General features: G+C 44.9%; 1 protein-coding gene across 1 annotated transcript; it reads left to right on the forward strand.

The window, feature by feature from the left end:
- Positions 1-4,709: 4,709 nt before the first annotated feature.
- LOC115478529 (carboxypeptidase N subunit 2-like) lies at positions 4,710-14,836 on the forward strand. The gene is made up of 2 exons (XM_030215938.1): positions 4,710-4,790; positions 12,841-14,836. Exon 2 carries the CDS (start codon positions 12,854-12,856, stop codon positions 14,489-14,491), a length of 1,638 nt encoding a protein of 545 aa, XP_030071798.1. The 5' UTR covers positions 4,710-4,790; positions 12,841-12,853; the 3' UTR covers positions 14,492-14,836.
- The last annotated feature ends 2,587 nt before the right edge of the window (positions 14,837-17,423 follow it).

The raw sequence follows: 17,423 nt of genomic DNA on the forward strand, positions 1-17,423 counted from the left end.
TCCTTTCAACCAGCTTTTGCTTGGTCAGGTGAGGATGTACCAGGTGATTGGTTTGTCCTGTCCTGTTCTAAGGGAAATAGCCTGTGATTGATCTATTTTTCAATCCAGTTAAACTGTTTGCCTCCCATTATGCACTGTGGTATGAGTTCCGTAAGAAAGGCATCCCGTAAAGAGTAACGGCTACTGTGACCAGGATAAACAGACTCTCACATAGGGTTACCATATTTGCCGACACAGAAAGAAAAGAGGACAGAAAAAATAAAAGTGGCCCGTCTTAGACCTACTGCGCCTTACTAAACAACCCTACCACTGTCACATTCTGGACATAGGAGTCAGCTCTGTAGGCGATGTAGGTGCTTGAGCACTTCCCCCACTCAATATTGAGGAAACTCCTTTACTGTGGTCAATGAGGGTCAATTTGTTCTGAGTTTAGCACCCCCTAATCATTTATGGTTCTAGATGAAGTAGAAGTTATGCAGGGATGGCTTGGCCCCATCCCAAGGAGACTCAATCCACCTTCTGCATGTTCTCATTTCTTGCTTGGAGTAAGCTCTCTGGGTGTCTGCCTGGTATTACAGCTTTCTGGCTCTGCTTTCTGCTCTGAGGCTCATTTTTCCCATATAACAACCATCAGTGCTTTCCAAAACAACAGATGCAGGAAAACCGTTTCTGGCAACTTTGACATCCTCAGAAGATGCTGTGAGATTGAGGGCTGTGATGGGACCTGAGCCAGACTGCACTCATTCTTTTTACAGTTTCTGTTTATGCTTTGCAGTGTGGCAGCTCTATTTTTGGTCGATAATGTGCAGTTTACAAGAGCAAACATGGTCGTTGTGGTATTTCCCCAGCGATTTGAAGGTGAGAAGGGGATAAGGCAGAGCAATCTATCGCAGGCCTTTCTTATCAGTATCTAGGTATGGGAAGAGTAATTTTTGAATTCTTACAAATGAGTCAAAGCACAAAATACCAATTCTTGTCCTGCAAAGCCAGTGATTGGATTAATCTGTCTTTTGTAGACTTAGGGGCTAAGGTGTTACACGTTTTCCTCTCATTTGCGTATATTTATTTATTTTATTTATTTGTCGCATTTGTTTCCCACATTTTCCCAATGTGGCTTCCATTGTTCCGTCATGGCGATCGCTATTTCTGGAGTGAAAGATACAAGTGGTATTACATTAGGGATTACGATTGACGTAGTAGATTAAGCAGTCAAGTATAAAGAGTTCGTATTCAGAATAAGAGATCAAGTGGTATTGCGTTGGAGTTCATTTGTGGTACAGTGGACCTTGGCAGTCGAGTATAGAGAGTTGGGTTTTATCCAGTTCAGGCTTGAGTTTCGTTGTCTGGTATTTAGGATGGATCGTTGTGGTATGCCTTGTTGAAGAGGCTGGTCTTCAGTAATCTCCGGAAGTTAGTTAGGTCGCGCATTTTTTTCATGCCGAGTGGTATTGCGTTCCATAGCTGTGTACTTAAGTAGGAGAAGCTGGATGCATATGTTAATTTGTATTTTAGTCCTTTGCAGCTGGGGTAGTGGAGATTCAGGAATGTGCGTGCGGATCTTTTAGTATTCCTGGGCGGTAGGTCTATGAGGGAAGACGCTCACCACACAGGGCACACACCTCCTGATTTGCCTGAAGAAGAAGGTAATGACTTTGAAAGTTAATCAAAAAATGTATTGCTAGTTAAAAAGGTATCATCTTCTTTTCTTTTCTTTTTTTGTTCTATTTTATTTCAATTATTTACTTTTAGAAGTGGACTAACATGGCTACCACACCATTTTATCCACGAGTTTCCAGTAAAAGCTCTTCACGAACCTAAACTGCTACCAACTCGTTCCTGTGGCACCAGCGAAGAGTTGCCATGTAAAAGGGACTCGTGCTCATATTTCTGCTCACAAACATGACTGTAAATGAATCCCTAATTGCTGCAGATGGTTGTAATTTTGGAAAGAGAACACACATGTACAAAGCCAGATTTTTTTCTGTATGTGTTTGTTTAATTTGGCTGCTGTGATTGATTTGATCTGGAGGACAGGGGTGGGGACAGCTGAGGTTTGAGTATTGTTCTCTCTGGGTGGTGGTAGGGGGATGGGGGGAGGGAATAGATGGTCACGTTGACCATTCTTATCCCAGGGAGGTGGTTGACCATTCTTATCCCAGGGGAGGTGGGGGGCAGGAAGAAGAAATTCCATCTTCTAACTGGCCTTTTCTCTTTCTGCGCTTTCCATGGAATATTTTGCAAGGAACATCCAACTCTTTCTTACATTGAATGCTGATATTAATACTGAGAGGACACTATTAAGCAAAGTTACTGCATATCTTCAGAAGAAGTTTTTACATAGCAGATGAAGAAGGATTTTAATGTTCATGTAAAATTTTTCTTGCCTGAGTTTTATGGCAAAGACCTCAAAATAAGGACTTTCACCCATTTTTGTGCCACAAAGAAAATGTGGCTCTGTATTTTTTTAAAGTTTTTTCCTGAACTATCGTAAATCAAGAATCCCTGTTGATGCGAGGTCTGAAACAGCTTAAGAAGTGCAGAGTTTCCAGCAGCCTAGGAACCCTCCTTCCCAGAACTGCATGTCTTGGCGTTGTCCACTCCTGTACTTCCAACACATCACATCCACAGGCGAGTGTATATCACTGTGTTACGTTAACCAGCTAATTATTCAGGTATTGCCACTGAATACTGGGGATACCCATTGGGTAACTCCTGGTGGCTACTTTGGGCCCGGCTACTCTGACAGGGCCTGGCACAATTCAGGATTTAACAAAACACTGACTACCACTGGCTAAAGATTACCTTCTCCATTTTTAATCCTAGCAACACTGTGAAGTGAATTTGTGGAGGTGAATGGCGAGGAGCCTGAATCTAATAACCCAACGGACTGTACAGTGCTTGAGCTGTTGCAGAAACGGGAGCCCACAGATGTTCCAAGAACGGTTACAGAGTGGAGAGAGTTTTGCTGATAAGTTATTTTAGTACGGATCAGGGCCTTGCAGAAAGAGTCTTACACCCATCCCTCAGAACCCAAACCAGTGAGTCTGTTCTGTAGCCCAAAATCCACAAGAGGAGGCTTGATGGGTTTCTGCCACACATCTGTTTGCATGTGATGAGCAAAGAGGGAGTAGTGAGCTGAGGTTGGCCCTACCACCTGAAGGCTAAAGGACCCGGTGGTGGAAGAGCTGAGCACAGCAGACCCTGTGGTTACCTTTAACAGCATTGTCCACCATTACCTGATCTTCCTCCTAAACCGCTTTAGCTGGAGTGGCAACAGGAGAAATGCTCAAGAGTCCATAGTCTCATACTGTGGTACAATCTTGCAGCTCACACCAGGAGAATTAGCCTACAGTGGCAAGAGATAAGGTGGCCTACGATCTTCTGCTGCTGCTACTCTGACTGAAGGAGCCGAAGAAAAGGCAACACAGGGTCTGCCCCAGTCTGAGGTGACAGATCATGTGCAGACAGAGAGAGTGGTGGAGGGATGGGCTAGGAAGACTGGGGGGGGGGGGGAAGGGGGAGAGAATGTGGGAAGGGGTGAGGAGAAGAAAAGGACATACCCAACCTGCGACAGACAACTCCATGCAACCCCCATCCCACACCACCTGACACTCCCAGACACCCCCTCCTCCCGAACATACTACTGACACATATCACATACACCCTGTCGCTCAACCCAGCCCCTGACATTCCCATCCTACACTCCTCCCAAACACAGTACCCCTTCGGTCATACATACTCCCATCCACAATCCCCACCCATACCCCCTAAACCAGTGATTCCCAAACCTGTCCTGGTGGAGCCCCAGCCTGTCAGGTTTTCAGGATATCCACAACGCATCTTCAGGAAATCGATTTGCATACACTGCCTCCATTGTATAAAGGTTTCTCTCATGAAGATTCGTTGTGGATACCCTGAAAACCTGACAGGCTGGGGCTCCCCCAGGACAGGTTTGGGAATCATCATTGCCCTAAACGTCTCTATGCAGAGAAACATACCTACAGCGCCAGATACCCTCCCCGCTACCGAGACACACTTAATCATGTTTCTCTGCGCCAAGTTTCCTACAGAGACCTGCCTGTCTTTGCTAAGAGAAATGGGACATTGTGTCACACCATATCTGAGCACTTTCCAGGGCTTTTTTTGAGGGGGTACTTGGGGGTACCGAGTACCGGCACCTTTTCCATTGTCTGTTAAAATTGACTCCTGGTCCCCAAGTTTTAATGAAAGAGCTCAGGCTCTACACACCAATTCTGCCTTGTTCCATGGGGCCTGGCTATTGTGGGATGGGTCCCTCGATGATCACCCCACCCCTGAAGGGTGGCCTTGCATTTGAGTACCGGCACCTTTTCCATTGTCTGCTAAAATTGACCCACGGACCCCAAGTTTTAATGAAAGAGCTCAGGCTCTACACACCAATTCTGCCTTGGTCCAGGGGGCCTGGCTATTGTGGGGTGGGTCTCTCGATGATCACCCCACCCCTGAAGGGTGGCCTGGCATTTGAGTACCGGCACATTTTTTGCTAGAAAAAACACACTGGCACTTTCTAACTTGCTGTTTGATGGGAAAAGTTTTTTTTTTTTTTTTTCATTCAGTTATACGATTACAGCCAAGGACACAGGACTATGGTAACAGGAAGTGATCTGCTCCTCCCAGTGAAAAGTGCTTGGTCAGATCCTCTATGCCAATGTTAATAAACATGTTGACTTTCAAAGAGAAAACCACACTTTCTGCCTTCTGGTCAAAAGGAAAGAGCAGCTTCACTCTCTGGCCACTCTCCTTCCAGTACGGTAAGCTCCAGACTCTCTCTTTTCCGTGTTTTTGCTAAGTTAGGAATAAACAAAAAAAAAATCATGGTGAAAGCCAGACTCTGCAGGTGGTCATGTCTTATAAACTTTCCAGACCACACAAGGCCTTTTAAAGATATCACAATAGGAATTATTCTATTGTTGAATATGAAAATTGATTATATGGAAAGCTTATGCCGTTCAGTTAGAACTGGAAATTCCCAGTAAAAGATCCCTCAGGAAAACCTTTCTGTTTTTGGTCCTAACCGAAACCCCCCTGATTATAGGCTCGCCCTGTGGACCTCTGATGTTCTCATCCAATCACTGTCCTCAGAAAAGTCAAGGAGGTATGTGAGAGCAGAAGCTGAGGGATGTCACTGGAGCAGAACCATCAAGGAACCAAGCTCCACTGGCCCATAAAACACGTCCCTAGAGAATCCGAACCCAGAAAACACATGTCAGTGGAGGACTGGGGGCGGGCCAGCAGTGGAAGTAAGCAATGCAGCAAGAGTTGCCTTTCCCTAAAGGGGAGGGGGAGGAGGGGAGGAGGGGAGGGGGGGTGAAGAATGCAAAGGAGAAAGAGAGGAGGAGAGTGAAGAGGGCAAAGACGAAAGAGATGGAAGTAAATAGTGCAAGGGAACAAGAGAGAAGTGTGAAATGCATCCCTAGCCCCCCACACATACTATCAGGGCTAGTGCATGGGTGTTAGACACCCTAGATAAACCTTCAGCTTCCCCCCCCCCCCGTTAAATCTTTAGGCTCCTGGGTCTTCCTCAACAATCATGATGAACCCCAACTCCACCCTATCCAAATAATCAGGGTAAACTGGCTATTTGAAAACTATCTACCTCCCTGCTCTTGACAATAGAGGTTGATGGTTTTTTGAGCTTGTCTGAGTGTCATAATCTATTGTTTTGTTTTGGCTGCAGCTGCTCTAGGCAACTGTCTAGTCGTGCCTACTGGTTGGCCCGTCCGTGTTACACCTTAGCTCTCCCCGGCTGAAGCCCAGCCAACTCTCCCCCTAAGCATGTTTTTAGTTGATCATAATTTTAAATTGGAATTAATGCTTCTACAATGCAAACAAATGAAAAATGCACTTGGAGATATTGTTTCGCAAAGCAGAAACATGGCTGAACACCTGTTTTCAGAACCCTGCAGAGATACCTACTTGCCTGAAAATGAACACTTAAATTGACAATTTACAAACAAATCGGAGAAAATATTTCTTCACTCAATGTGTAATTAAACTCTGGAACTTGTTGCCAGAGAATGTAATAAAAGCAGTTAGCTTAGCGGGGTTTTAAAAGGTTTGGCTACTTTCCTAAAAGAAAAGTCCATAAGCCATTATTAAAATGGACGAGGAAAATCCACTGCTTATTTCTACGATAAGCAGCACAAAATGTATTATACAGTTTTGGGACCTTGCCGGGTACCTGAACCTGGATTGGCCACAGTTGGAAGCAGGATGCTGGGCTTGATGGACCTTCGGTCTGCCCCAGTATCGCAATACTTCTATTCTTATGGAATCAGAAACCCTAATTCTCTAACAAATTCATTACACGCAGGTGCTGCCTACTTGGATACTTCCACTGACACCAAGAGCAAGGTGGCTGAGTAGCTGGATTGTAGCTATGTGCAGTATTACCAGCAAAATTATATTTAGAAAGGAATCCTTTCACTTGTTTTCATTTAGATGCAGATAAGAATCAAATTCAAGGTCTGAATTATATGCAGTGGTTTTGTTTCACTCAATATAGTTTTGACTTCTGGAAGAATAATGGCAACTTCTTTAACCTTTAGCAAACTTTATCTGCTGTTAAATAGAAAGATGTTTGCAGATCCTTACATTACAATGAGAGAAGTAACCAGAGACGTAACAACAATCTATTGGGGGAGGGGGGGGGGTCTTTTATTAACGCTTAGCTCGAGTTATCTGGGGCAGGGCCCATTTTATTCCTATGGGCCCTGCTACAAATAACTCGAGCTAAGCTTTAGTAAAAGACCCCTTAGGATTGCTAACTAGATTCAGATTCGCCTGGCAGGGTTCACCCCATTGCATGCTGGGAGTTGTAGTTTTGATTTCCCTGCATGCTGTGGGTTAAACCCAGGACTGGATCAATCCAGTCAGGTGAATCTAGAGCCAATTGGTAACCTTAAAACAAACACACATTTATGAAAATGCATACACCAGTGATAGAAAGTCCTGGATTTCTGACCAGCCCATCCTGATGCAATATGGGACTTGCAGGACTGATTTCAATAGGCAGGATCAGGCACTATAAATAAATCCCACTCTGATTTGGGATGTAAGTTCAAATCCAGGACTGTCCCAGAATCTCCAGCCTGGAACTGACTAACGGCATCTTTGATACACAGATTTTATTTGCTTTCTGGAATCCTAACACCTGGGTATGTCCTACTCCTGTTCCACAGGGCTGGTGTTAAATGTGCCAGGGCCCAGAACAGAAATTAGGGAGGGGACCCCTAAAATCCACTAGCAGGCTGTGCCTTCTTCAGTTTTAGGCAGGCTTGGGATTGTAGTGCTGTCCCCACTGTGTCGTTGTACAACTGTGGCCTATCGCCGGAAGCCTGACTAGGCCCAGGATCCATCTTTCCTGAGCAAGACTGACATGGCCTGCCTGAAGATTTCCTGCATCTGGAGGGCCTGAGCAATTGCTCTGTTTGCACCCCATTCCCAACACTAGCCCCACTGCTCCAGACTGGCATATCAGGGGGTCAGTACCAGTGCAGCCAATCAGCTCTCATTTTGTCTTTTCTAGAACTTTTTACACTTACCTCAACCTCAACCTCCACTTCCCTAATTGCAAAGGCATAAAATACAAAGTACTGCATGCATCAACCTTCTCTTATATGAGCATGCAATTCTGGAATACACTACCACGCAACCTGAAAACGATCTACGAACTGACCAACTTCCGCAAATTATTGAAGACTCATCTCTTTGATAAAATTTATTGAAAGGATCAAAACACACGAAGTCCACACACACTGTCAGTAATGCATCAATACACTCTCTTGGAACTTTCATTCCCCCTTTAATATTACCACATTTATAGCTTTACTTACAGAAAAATGTTATACCGAATGATCACCTACTATTGTTTTGTTGCCCTATCAGTTTCCAGTTGTCTCTTTCCATTGTTCTTTTCCCTCAACGGTACTCTGACTTTGTCTTCGCATAACTCCTCACAATGTAATCCATAACCGAGTTGTAACAAATTGTATTTTCCATCATTTACAATGTATTGTAAGCCACACTGAACCCGCAAATAGGTGGGAAAATGTGGGATACAAATGCAATAAATAATAAATAAATAAATACCTCTGTAGTGAGTGATTGAACCCTCATTTTTATAGTTACATCATGGCTAGTGCCAGGCCTGGGCAACATTTTGGAACCCAATATGAGGGTAATTTTAAAATAGAATGAGAGGGTGAGATGGCACCTGTGTGTCTTTATAAAAGACCGACACAAATCTGCAGGAACAGTAGTGGAAATGAAGCTACTCAGAGGCAGGAATAAATATTGATGTGTAAAACGCCACTCCACCTGCCCCACAACACACCTACATCCAGGTCATTTAAAAGTACATGTGTTTGAAGTAGAGGAGGAGAAAAATGGTTAGTGCAGTGGACTAAGAACCTGGGGAAGTAGGGTTTAATTCCCACTGCAGCTCCTTGTGCCTCTGGGAAAGTCATTTAACCCTCCATCACCCCAGGTTAAAAAAAATAAATAAATAAATAAAAAGCTTGTGACAGAGAAAGCACCTGTCTGCATATCATTAAAATGGTTTTGATTACTCTTTTTTTTCTCTTCAACTAATCAATGCATCCTTTACGCAGCATTGGGTTGCGTGGCTATGCGTGGCTAGAAGGAGGCATGAGCTGAATCATCCCTTGTGAACCAGGATGGAAAAGGGAGATGGTAGGGGATGTTTGAGAAAGTATGGAGGGATTGAGGTGGAGAAGTGGGAGACAACATGAGCAAGCGTGGGGTCAAGCTTTCGGGGTGGGGAGAAGGGAGAGGAAGATTGGTGGGTCCAAGACTGGAGAGGTTTGAGCCTAGGGGGAGGAGACTGTAATAGAATGATGATTGTGAAGGAGGGAAGAGAGACAGAGCATGAATATTCAATCAAGACTAGGACATGGACAGAATGATGGGGATGGGAGTGGGGGAAGGGAGAGAGAAAGTAGAAGAGTGGGTCAAAGCTGAGGAGTTGTGAGGATAGAGCGAGCTGTGGGGTTGAGCAGGAAAGAGAGGGTCAGGTACAAAAAACAAGATTGTGAGCTCTCTAGGGACAGAGATAGTACCTACTTATAACTGGATTGTAAGCCACATCGAACCTGAACTCTGTTTGGGATAATGAAGGATACAAATGTTAAATAAATGAAATTTTAAAAAGAAGGAGAGCTTTGGGTCAAGCCTCAGTGGGGTAGAGAAGGGGAGGGAGAGCTTAAATGGCCAAACCCGGTGGAAGGGGGAGAAAGTGAGTTGAGAGGTCCCTGGAAGAAGAAGAATGGGAATTTACTTGGGTTCTGTCAAAATTCCACTACTATAATTTGGGGGATGATTGAGAATGGACAGAGAAAGGAGAAAAGCATGAGCTGGGGGGGGGTCGATCTGGGAAGGTTCAAACCTGGGGGAAGGACCTGGACCTTGTGATGTATATTACAGGACTACAGGGTGAATTTGGCACAACAAAATGAAAAATGTAGTCTTTAGTTCAGTAATTCAATATCACTTTTTAACTTAAATATCACTCAAAACTGTGATTTTATTTAGTTTGGAAATTAAAAATATGCAGTATTTTAAATATTTTGCATTGAGTTTGCCCAGGAGTATCACATGAAATACAAAAAGAAATGTATAACACTGTATTTACATAGCAGTACAAATAAATGTTAACAAAGAGGTTGCAGGTGAGACCTTTTCATTGAACCACTGGCTTAGCCAAGGGTGGGCCTCACTTTGAGCTCAGGCCCACCCAGTAGCAGCACACCTATGATGTGGTTGGCAGGGATCTCCAAGCCCCGCCAGCTGAAAACTCCCAACAACTGTCCCTCCTGCATACCTTGTAAATAGCAGATCTTCGCCTGCAGTGAGCAGCAGACTGATACATACTGCTCGCACCGTCCTCACAGCCTTCCCTCTGATGTATTCTCACCTATGTGGAAACAGGAAGTTGCATCAGAGGGAAGGCTGTGAGGACGGTGCAGTGTATATTAGTTGCTGCTCGCTGCCGGTGAAAATCTGATATTTAAAAGGTATGCAGGGAAGGGGAGATGTTTGAGAGACAATATGGCATGCAGGTGAGAGAGAGAGAGAGACCAAATCACTTGTAGGACAAGGCGGAGTTCTTTTGCTCACCTATCTTGAACCCAGGCCCACCCAAAATTGGGTGTCTGGCTAGCCCCTGAATTGAACTAACTCGATACATTGGTGACTAGCTTTCTCCTTTATCAGATCAGTACAAAATGAGCCAAGGATGATGTCAGGGCCAACCCACCACTAGGTGGACTAGGCACGTGCCTAGGGGGTGGCACCAGTGTGGCAGTCATTAACGCTCAACAAGCGTCATTCCACACCTATGTGGCTCAGGTCCTACCATATTCCACCCCTTTCGAAACAGGAGGTTTGAAGGGCAGGACGTGGCAGGCTTTGAACATATAATGGATGCTCAAGTCCCTACATCAGCTGTGCGGACTGTTAAGTTGAACGTTTGGGCGGCGCTGGTAGTCGCTGTGTACTAGAAGCAATGAGTTTGAGGAGGGGAGTAGGCCTGGCTGGAGAAGGGATATTAGACACCGTGGGGGGGGGGGTAGGGAATGGGAGATGTTAGACATGAGAGGGCAGGGCCGCCGAGAGGCTGAGCCGGGCCTGGGGCAAGGTTGCCCCAGGGCTCCCCCTGCTGTTGCCCCCCAATCCCTACCAATGTTGCCTCCCTCTCCTGCTCTCAGTCCCTGGTCTCACCTACCTGACCTCGGCTCCGTCGATAGCCCCCCTCTGTCCGCCACTGTGACTGGGCCCCCTGCATTCAAATTGGCAGCGCCTCAGTCACCTCCGTGTGAAAGCGGCAGATCGCCTTCCTTTGGGCCTTCCCTCACTGTGTCCCGCCCTCGTCACTTCCTGTTTCCGCGAGGGCGGGGCACAGTGAGGGAAGGCCCGAAGGGAGGCGATCTGCTGCTTTCACGCGGAGGTGACTGAGGCACTGCCGATTTGAATGCAGGGGGCCCGGTCACGGTGGCGGACGGAGGGGGGGCTATCGACGGAGCCGAGAACAGGCAGGTGAGACCGGGGACTGCAGTGCTGGTGGCCTGGGAGCAGGAGAAGGGGAGAGACCACGGCGCCGGGCCCCCCTTGGAAGCCTGGGCGAGAGGGAAGGGCCTTGATGCTTCAGATGGGGAGAGGGGTGCAGGGAGATTACCTTATATGGTAGACAGGCCCTGCCTGGTGCATCCCAGGATGCACCGTGTGGGATGGGGCACTAATATTTTGCAGATGTCAGTGGCCGGAGGCTTGAGCAAGTGGGAATCACTCCTGCCTCATGCGAGGTAAAGGGTCAGGAGGCTAGGCTTAGGGTCATTGGATGGAGGGGGGAGGTGGAATGTTTTTGTGACTGGGGGAGAGGAGGGAGGGGACTACTAGACTACCGGGGAATTTGTATGTGGTGGGGAGGGTGGTCGGGAGTCCTCCCACTGTATTGCTGCCAGTGGGGGGCGATGCTTCAATACAATGTTTTCAATCGCCAGGGACAGGAGGCTCCCTGGAGTCCTGCAGAGCTTGCCTACTCACCCCAAGTTCCTAACTCAAGCATGCCACAAAATCCACTAAAGCACCTGCCCCCACTGTCTCCACTGGCATTTTCATCTTTTGCTGTAATCATTACATGACTAACACTAAATCTAACTCTCAGGTCCCCTTCTCTGTCCTAGTACTATATTTTCTAATAATTCATTCAGCTACTAAAAGTAGCAAAGTCATTGTCCGACTTGACATTTTGTCCTTTCGATTGTAAGCTCCTCTGAGCAGGGACCGTCCTTCTTTGTTAATTTGTACAGCGCTGCGTAACCCTAGTAGCGCTCTAGAAATGTTAAGTAGTAGTAGTAGTACTATATTGGTTCCCCCTTGCCCTTGAACTTTTTTTTGTTTTTAAAACATGGTCACCCCATGCAAGGATAGCCCCAATGCTTTCTGAGAAACCTGTTGCAGTCGTTCGTAGCCACCCTTTTTATGCAGATTAGGCCTTGAATTCCCCCCTCCCCCATGACCTGTGATGCTACCAGATCAAGCTGTCGCTATCCTTCTATTGCATAATAGGTAGAATTTTGGACATCCAGAGATTATTTATTTATTTATTTGTTACATTTGTACCCCACATTTCCCCACCTATTTGCAGGCTCACTGTGGCTTACATAGTGCCGTGAGGTGATAGCCACCTACGGTGAAGAAACAAATATAGATTGAAGTTATTTACAATGAAATAGATATAAACAGACACATCAAGGGATCATAAAGACGGAAGTAATATAACAAATTTAAAATTCAATACAAGTTTGGATTTCTTTGTGTTGTTGGATTTAGGTAGTTACGTTGGGTCAGTGGGATAAGCTCTTCCGAACAGGTAGGTCTTTAGTAATTTCCGGAAGTTGAGGTGGTTGTACGTAGTCCTCAGGGTTTTTGGGAGTACATTCCAGAGTCTTGTGCCTATAAATGAGAAGCTGGATCCATGAATTGATTTATACTTGAGACCTTTGCAACTAGGGTGGTGGGGATTTAAATAAGAACGTGATGATCTGATTGAGTTCCTAATTGGCAGGTCTATAAGGTTAGACATATATCCTGGAGCATCACCATATATAATTTTATGGACCAAGGTACACATTTTAAAAGTAATACGTTCTTTGATTGGTAGCCAATGTAATATTTCACGAAGAGGTTTGGCACTATCGAATCACTGTCACTCTGAACCAATTATTTTTTTCATAATCCGGGGACGCTGTCTTAATTGTGTGTCTTCTTTTTGGTTTTCAGCAATTTCAGGAAGATGTTTCCCACCACACTTGTGCTTCTTCTCTTCATTCTGCCTCAAGGCCCATTTGCTGAGGCCTGTCCGACCTCTTGCAACTGCTTCAGAATTTACAAGGTCTTCTGTTCTGATGAGAAAATGGTAGACGTCCCAAAAGAGATTAAGCCAAAATTCACTGAAATAGTTTTTGTGGAAACCTCTATAAGAACTTTGAAAACAGGGTCCTTCAGAAATAACACAGGACTCACAAAAATAATCTTCCTTAATAATAACATTGTATCTTTGGAACCAGGCACTTTTATTGGCTTGAGTGATCTTACCGAGCTTGAAATTACGGGCAACCCCTTGCTATCAACTTTAAATGCTGGGATTTTTGATGATCTGACACATCTAAATAAACTGATTATCGCACATAACGCCATCCAAAATCTTTCAAAGGAATTGTTTAACAATACGGAGGATTTGGAAGTTCTGAAGCTACAAGGGAACAAAATTGATAACATTTCCAATGGAACCTTTGACCAGTTGAAGCATCTAAATACGCTAAGCCTAGGTTTAAACCAGATCACCATGCTTCCAGAAGGGCTCTTCAGCAATCTCAACAACCTTAAAATCCTCTACCTTAATGAAAACAGAATCTCTAGCCTTCCTCCCGGTGTGTTCAACAATCTTACAGAGCTCACCGATCTTGCCTTAGAGGGAAACCTTATTGAACACCTTCCCCCTGGCATTTTTTCACACTTAACCCATTTGCAGAAACTACGCCTCCAGGACAACTCCATTATGGACCTTCCTACGTCAGTATTTTCCTCATTATTGAACCTTGCGTTCTTAAATTTGGACAACAACAAACTTGACACCCTTCCCAATGACCTTTTTCATAGCACGCCTAATCTATTTAAATTATCCCTAAAGTGGAACAGGCTCAAAACTCTTCCAGAGGGCATTTTCAGCGGGTTATTCAAGGTGAAAACCATTGTGTTGTCTCATAACCAGATCACATCATTGCCTAAGAGAACGTTTATGGAGCTAATGACCCTCACCAAGCTCCACCTGGAAAATAACAGCCTCGCCAGAATGGACCGAGAACTATTTGAAAATCTGACCAACTTGGAATTTATCAATCTTTCTGACAACCAGCTGCAAATGCTTCCAGAAGGAATATTTGATTCCAATTACAAACTGGTTTTGGTTCCCCTGTACAACAACCCCTGGAACTGTGACTGTCAACTCACTTACATCATGCAGTGGCTCCACGAAATCACAGACTTAACTCAGAACTCCCAAATGCGGTGCGAAAGCCCGACTCACTTAAAGGGAAAACCCATCCTGCTCCTCGGCACAGAGAAGCTGGAATGTTCTTTGCCCGAGAATGCTGCAGACATTTCATTCTCCTTGAGACGGGTACAAGTGACCAACAGGTTTCTGAATTCCCCCAATCTGAGCAACACCTCGTCAATCTCGTGTACCTACAGTTCTCTGGATGGGGCCACTTTTCTTTCATGCAACATACCTACCTGTCGCAGCGTAAAAGTCCGTTTCCTTGCGCAAGATGAATCTGAAACACAAGGTTTGAAATACAGTTCTGCCAACGATTTGATCTTAAATTCGGACTGTGCCGTTACCAGTGTTAATATTACCATCAACCTCACTTAAGAAGGCAGCTTGCAGCGAGATTGATTTGACTTTAATAGGAACAGCGATAACATTGTAACATATTAGCATAGTAGATAGCAGCAGAAAAGGACCAACTGCCAGCCACAGTGTGTGACCATCTGCAAGATTTCTTCAGGGCAGTCTATTCCGTCTTTCACCTTTATACTCCAGCATCCTGGATACTAGAGTGTACAAGATTTCCACTAATTTCTCTCTGGGACTCACCTATCCCATGCCAAACCACAGAGATCTGTAATAATCTAAATAGAAAATAATACTAGAGAGCCAGTTGCCTGAATTTAGCTTCACAGAAACAGAAGCCTGTGCAGCCTTCTACATGGAATGTTGCTAGTGGAATAGCAACATTCCATGTTGAATCTCCAATAGTAGCAACATTCCATGTAGAATCTCCAATAGTATCTATTTTATTTTTGTTACATTTGTACCCTGCGCTTTCCCACTCATGGCAGGCTCAGTGCGGCTTACATGGGGCAATGGAGGGTTAAGTGACTTGCCCAGAGTCACAAGGAGCTGCCTGTGCCTGAAGTGGGAATCCAACTCAGTTCCTCAGGATAAAAGTCCACCCTAACCACTAGGCCACTCCTCCACTGTTGCTACTATTTGAGATTCTACATGGAATGTTGCTATTCCACTAGCAACATTCCATGTAGAAGGCTGCGCAGACTTCTGCTTCTGTGAGTCTGATGTCCTGCACGTAAGTGCAGGACATCAGACTCACAGAAACAGAAGTCTGCGCAGCCTTCTACATGGAATGTTGCTAGTGGAATAGCAACATTCCATGTAGAATCTCCAATAGTACCAACATTCCATGTAGAATCTCCAATAATAGCAACATTCCATGTAGAATCTCCAATAGTATCTATTTTATTTTTGTTACATTTGTACCCTGCACTTTCCCACTCATGGCAGGCTCAATGCGGCTTACATGGGGCAATGGAGGGTTAAGTGACTTGCCCAGAGTCACAAGGAGCTGCCTGTGCCTGAAGTGGGAATTGAACTCAGTTCCTCAGGACCACAGTCCGCCACCCTAACCACTAGGCCACTCCTCCTATATAACAGGGAAGCCGTCCCATCCCCTGTATCATCTTTGTCGCCCTTCTCTACAATTTTAACACACTAATATCATCAAATATTCGCCCATCTTTCTAAAGGATTTTAGCTTAGCACATTGCTATCTCTCAGTGGTTCAAAACCCAATCTTCAGGATGTACTTAGTCAGTCATATTTTCAGGATATCCACAATGAATTTGCATGAGAGAGATCTGTATATTTTGAAGGTAGTATGCATATAGATCTCTGTCATGCATATTCATTTGGCATATCCTAAAATCCCAATTTATTTGTGGCCCTCAAGGAACCCCAATGAACACCAGGTACCCTGAAAACGGAATACAATTATTACGTCTCAGATTCTGGACAAACGAGCTGCTCCGAGTTTCATTCCAGTACACACCTGAGATGAAGTCTAGTTAGATAAATCTATTGGGCAATGAAATCTGCATTTCCTGACATGCAATTGGATAAAATTAAAAAAAACTTTATTAGCCTGTCTCACTCATGACCAACTTGTATATAGCTATTGTCTGGTGCAACCCGAACTGCCTAAACATTTATCTATCACATATTTAAACTAGGTTAAGCAATTGTCTTTTAAAACTCCAGTTCGTTGAAATACTAATCTGTCCAAGATCTCACCGGACAGCTGCGCTTAGGGAAATAAATCACATTAACATCAGATGTCTCTGTGTTATTATCTGCTTCGTGGTCCTGCTTAGTCAGGTTAAACTGCTTAGCTCTGTGCATCAGATTAGGCGATATTGCAAGAGCAATAAAGAATTATGACACCCATTGCTCCTCTTCAATCTGTTCAAAATTATGCTGCACGACTAATATTCCGCCAGGGTTGTTATGCTCATGTTAGCCCTCTCGTCAAGTCACTTTACTGGCTTCCTATCTGTCTCCGCATACAGTTCAAACTCCTCTTATTGACCTATAAGTGCATTCACTCTGCAGCTCCTCAGTACCTCTCCACTCTCATCTCTCCCTACATTCCTCCCCCTCCGTTCACTGGGTAAATCTCTCTTATCTGCACCCTTCTCCTCCACTGCTAACTCCAGACTCTGGCTGTCTTCAAATCTAAACTAAAAGCCCACCTTTTGGTTGCTGCTTTTAACTCCTAACCCTTATTCACTTGTTCAGAACCCTTATTTTATCATCCTCACTTTAATATTCATTTATCTCTTGTTTGTCCTGTTTGTCTGTCCTAATTAGATTGTAAGCTCTGTCGAGCAGGGACTGTCTCTTCATGTTCAAGTGTACAGCGCTGTGTACGTCTAGTAGCGCTATAGAAATGATAAGTAGTAGTCTTTGGGATTCCGGAATCTTTGCTACTCTTTGGGATTCTGGAATCTTTGCTACTCTTTGGGATTCCGGAATCTTGCTACTCTTTGTCCTTATCCCTTATTTGTCCTGTTTGTCTGTCCTAATTAGATTGTAAGCTCTGTCGAGCAGGGACTGTCTCTTCATGTTGAAGTGTACAGCGCTGCATAAGTCTAGTAGCGCTATAGAAATGATAAGTAGTAGTAGTACATGACACAGTACAGGTCATTTCTTTATGCATTCTGGGACCCTTTTATAAAGCAGCGGTAAGCCCACTGCGCAACAATCTGGACTCATCACCAGCTCAGCATGGGCGCTAGTGGTAGTTCTACCCCAGCATGTGGCATTTCTGGCGCACCCTGCAGTAATATGGCAGCACTGCGCGCTGGCCGGGTTAGCGCGGGAGTCCTTACTGCACCCCAATGGGTGGAGGTAAGTGCTCCCCTCCCCACATGGCCACACGGTAAGTGCAATCTTACTGCATGGCCATTTCTTTTTCTGGTCTTTTTACCTGCTGCAGTAAAAAGGGCCT

This window comes from Microcaecilia unicolor, chromosome 10 (genome assembly GCF_901765095.1).
Source record: "Microcaecilia unicolor chromosome 10, aMicUni1.1, whole genome shotgun sequence".
NCBI classification, from domain to species: Eukaryota; Metazoa; Chordata; class Amphibia; order Gymnophiona; family Siphonopidae; genus Microcaecilia; species Microcaecilia unicolor.

Coding starts and splice junctions, on each gene's coding strand:
- LOC115478529 (XM_030215938.1), top strand. CDS start 12,854: ATGTTTCCCACCACACTTGTGCTTCTTCTCTTCATTCTGCCTCAAGGC.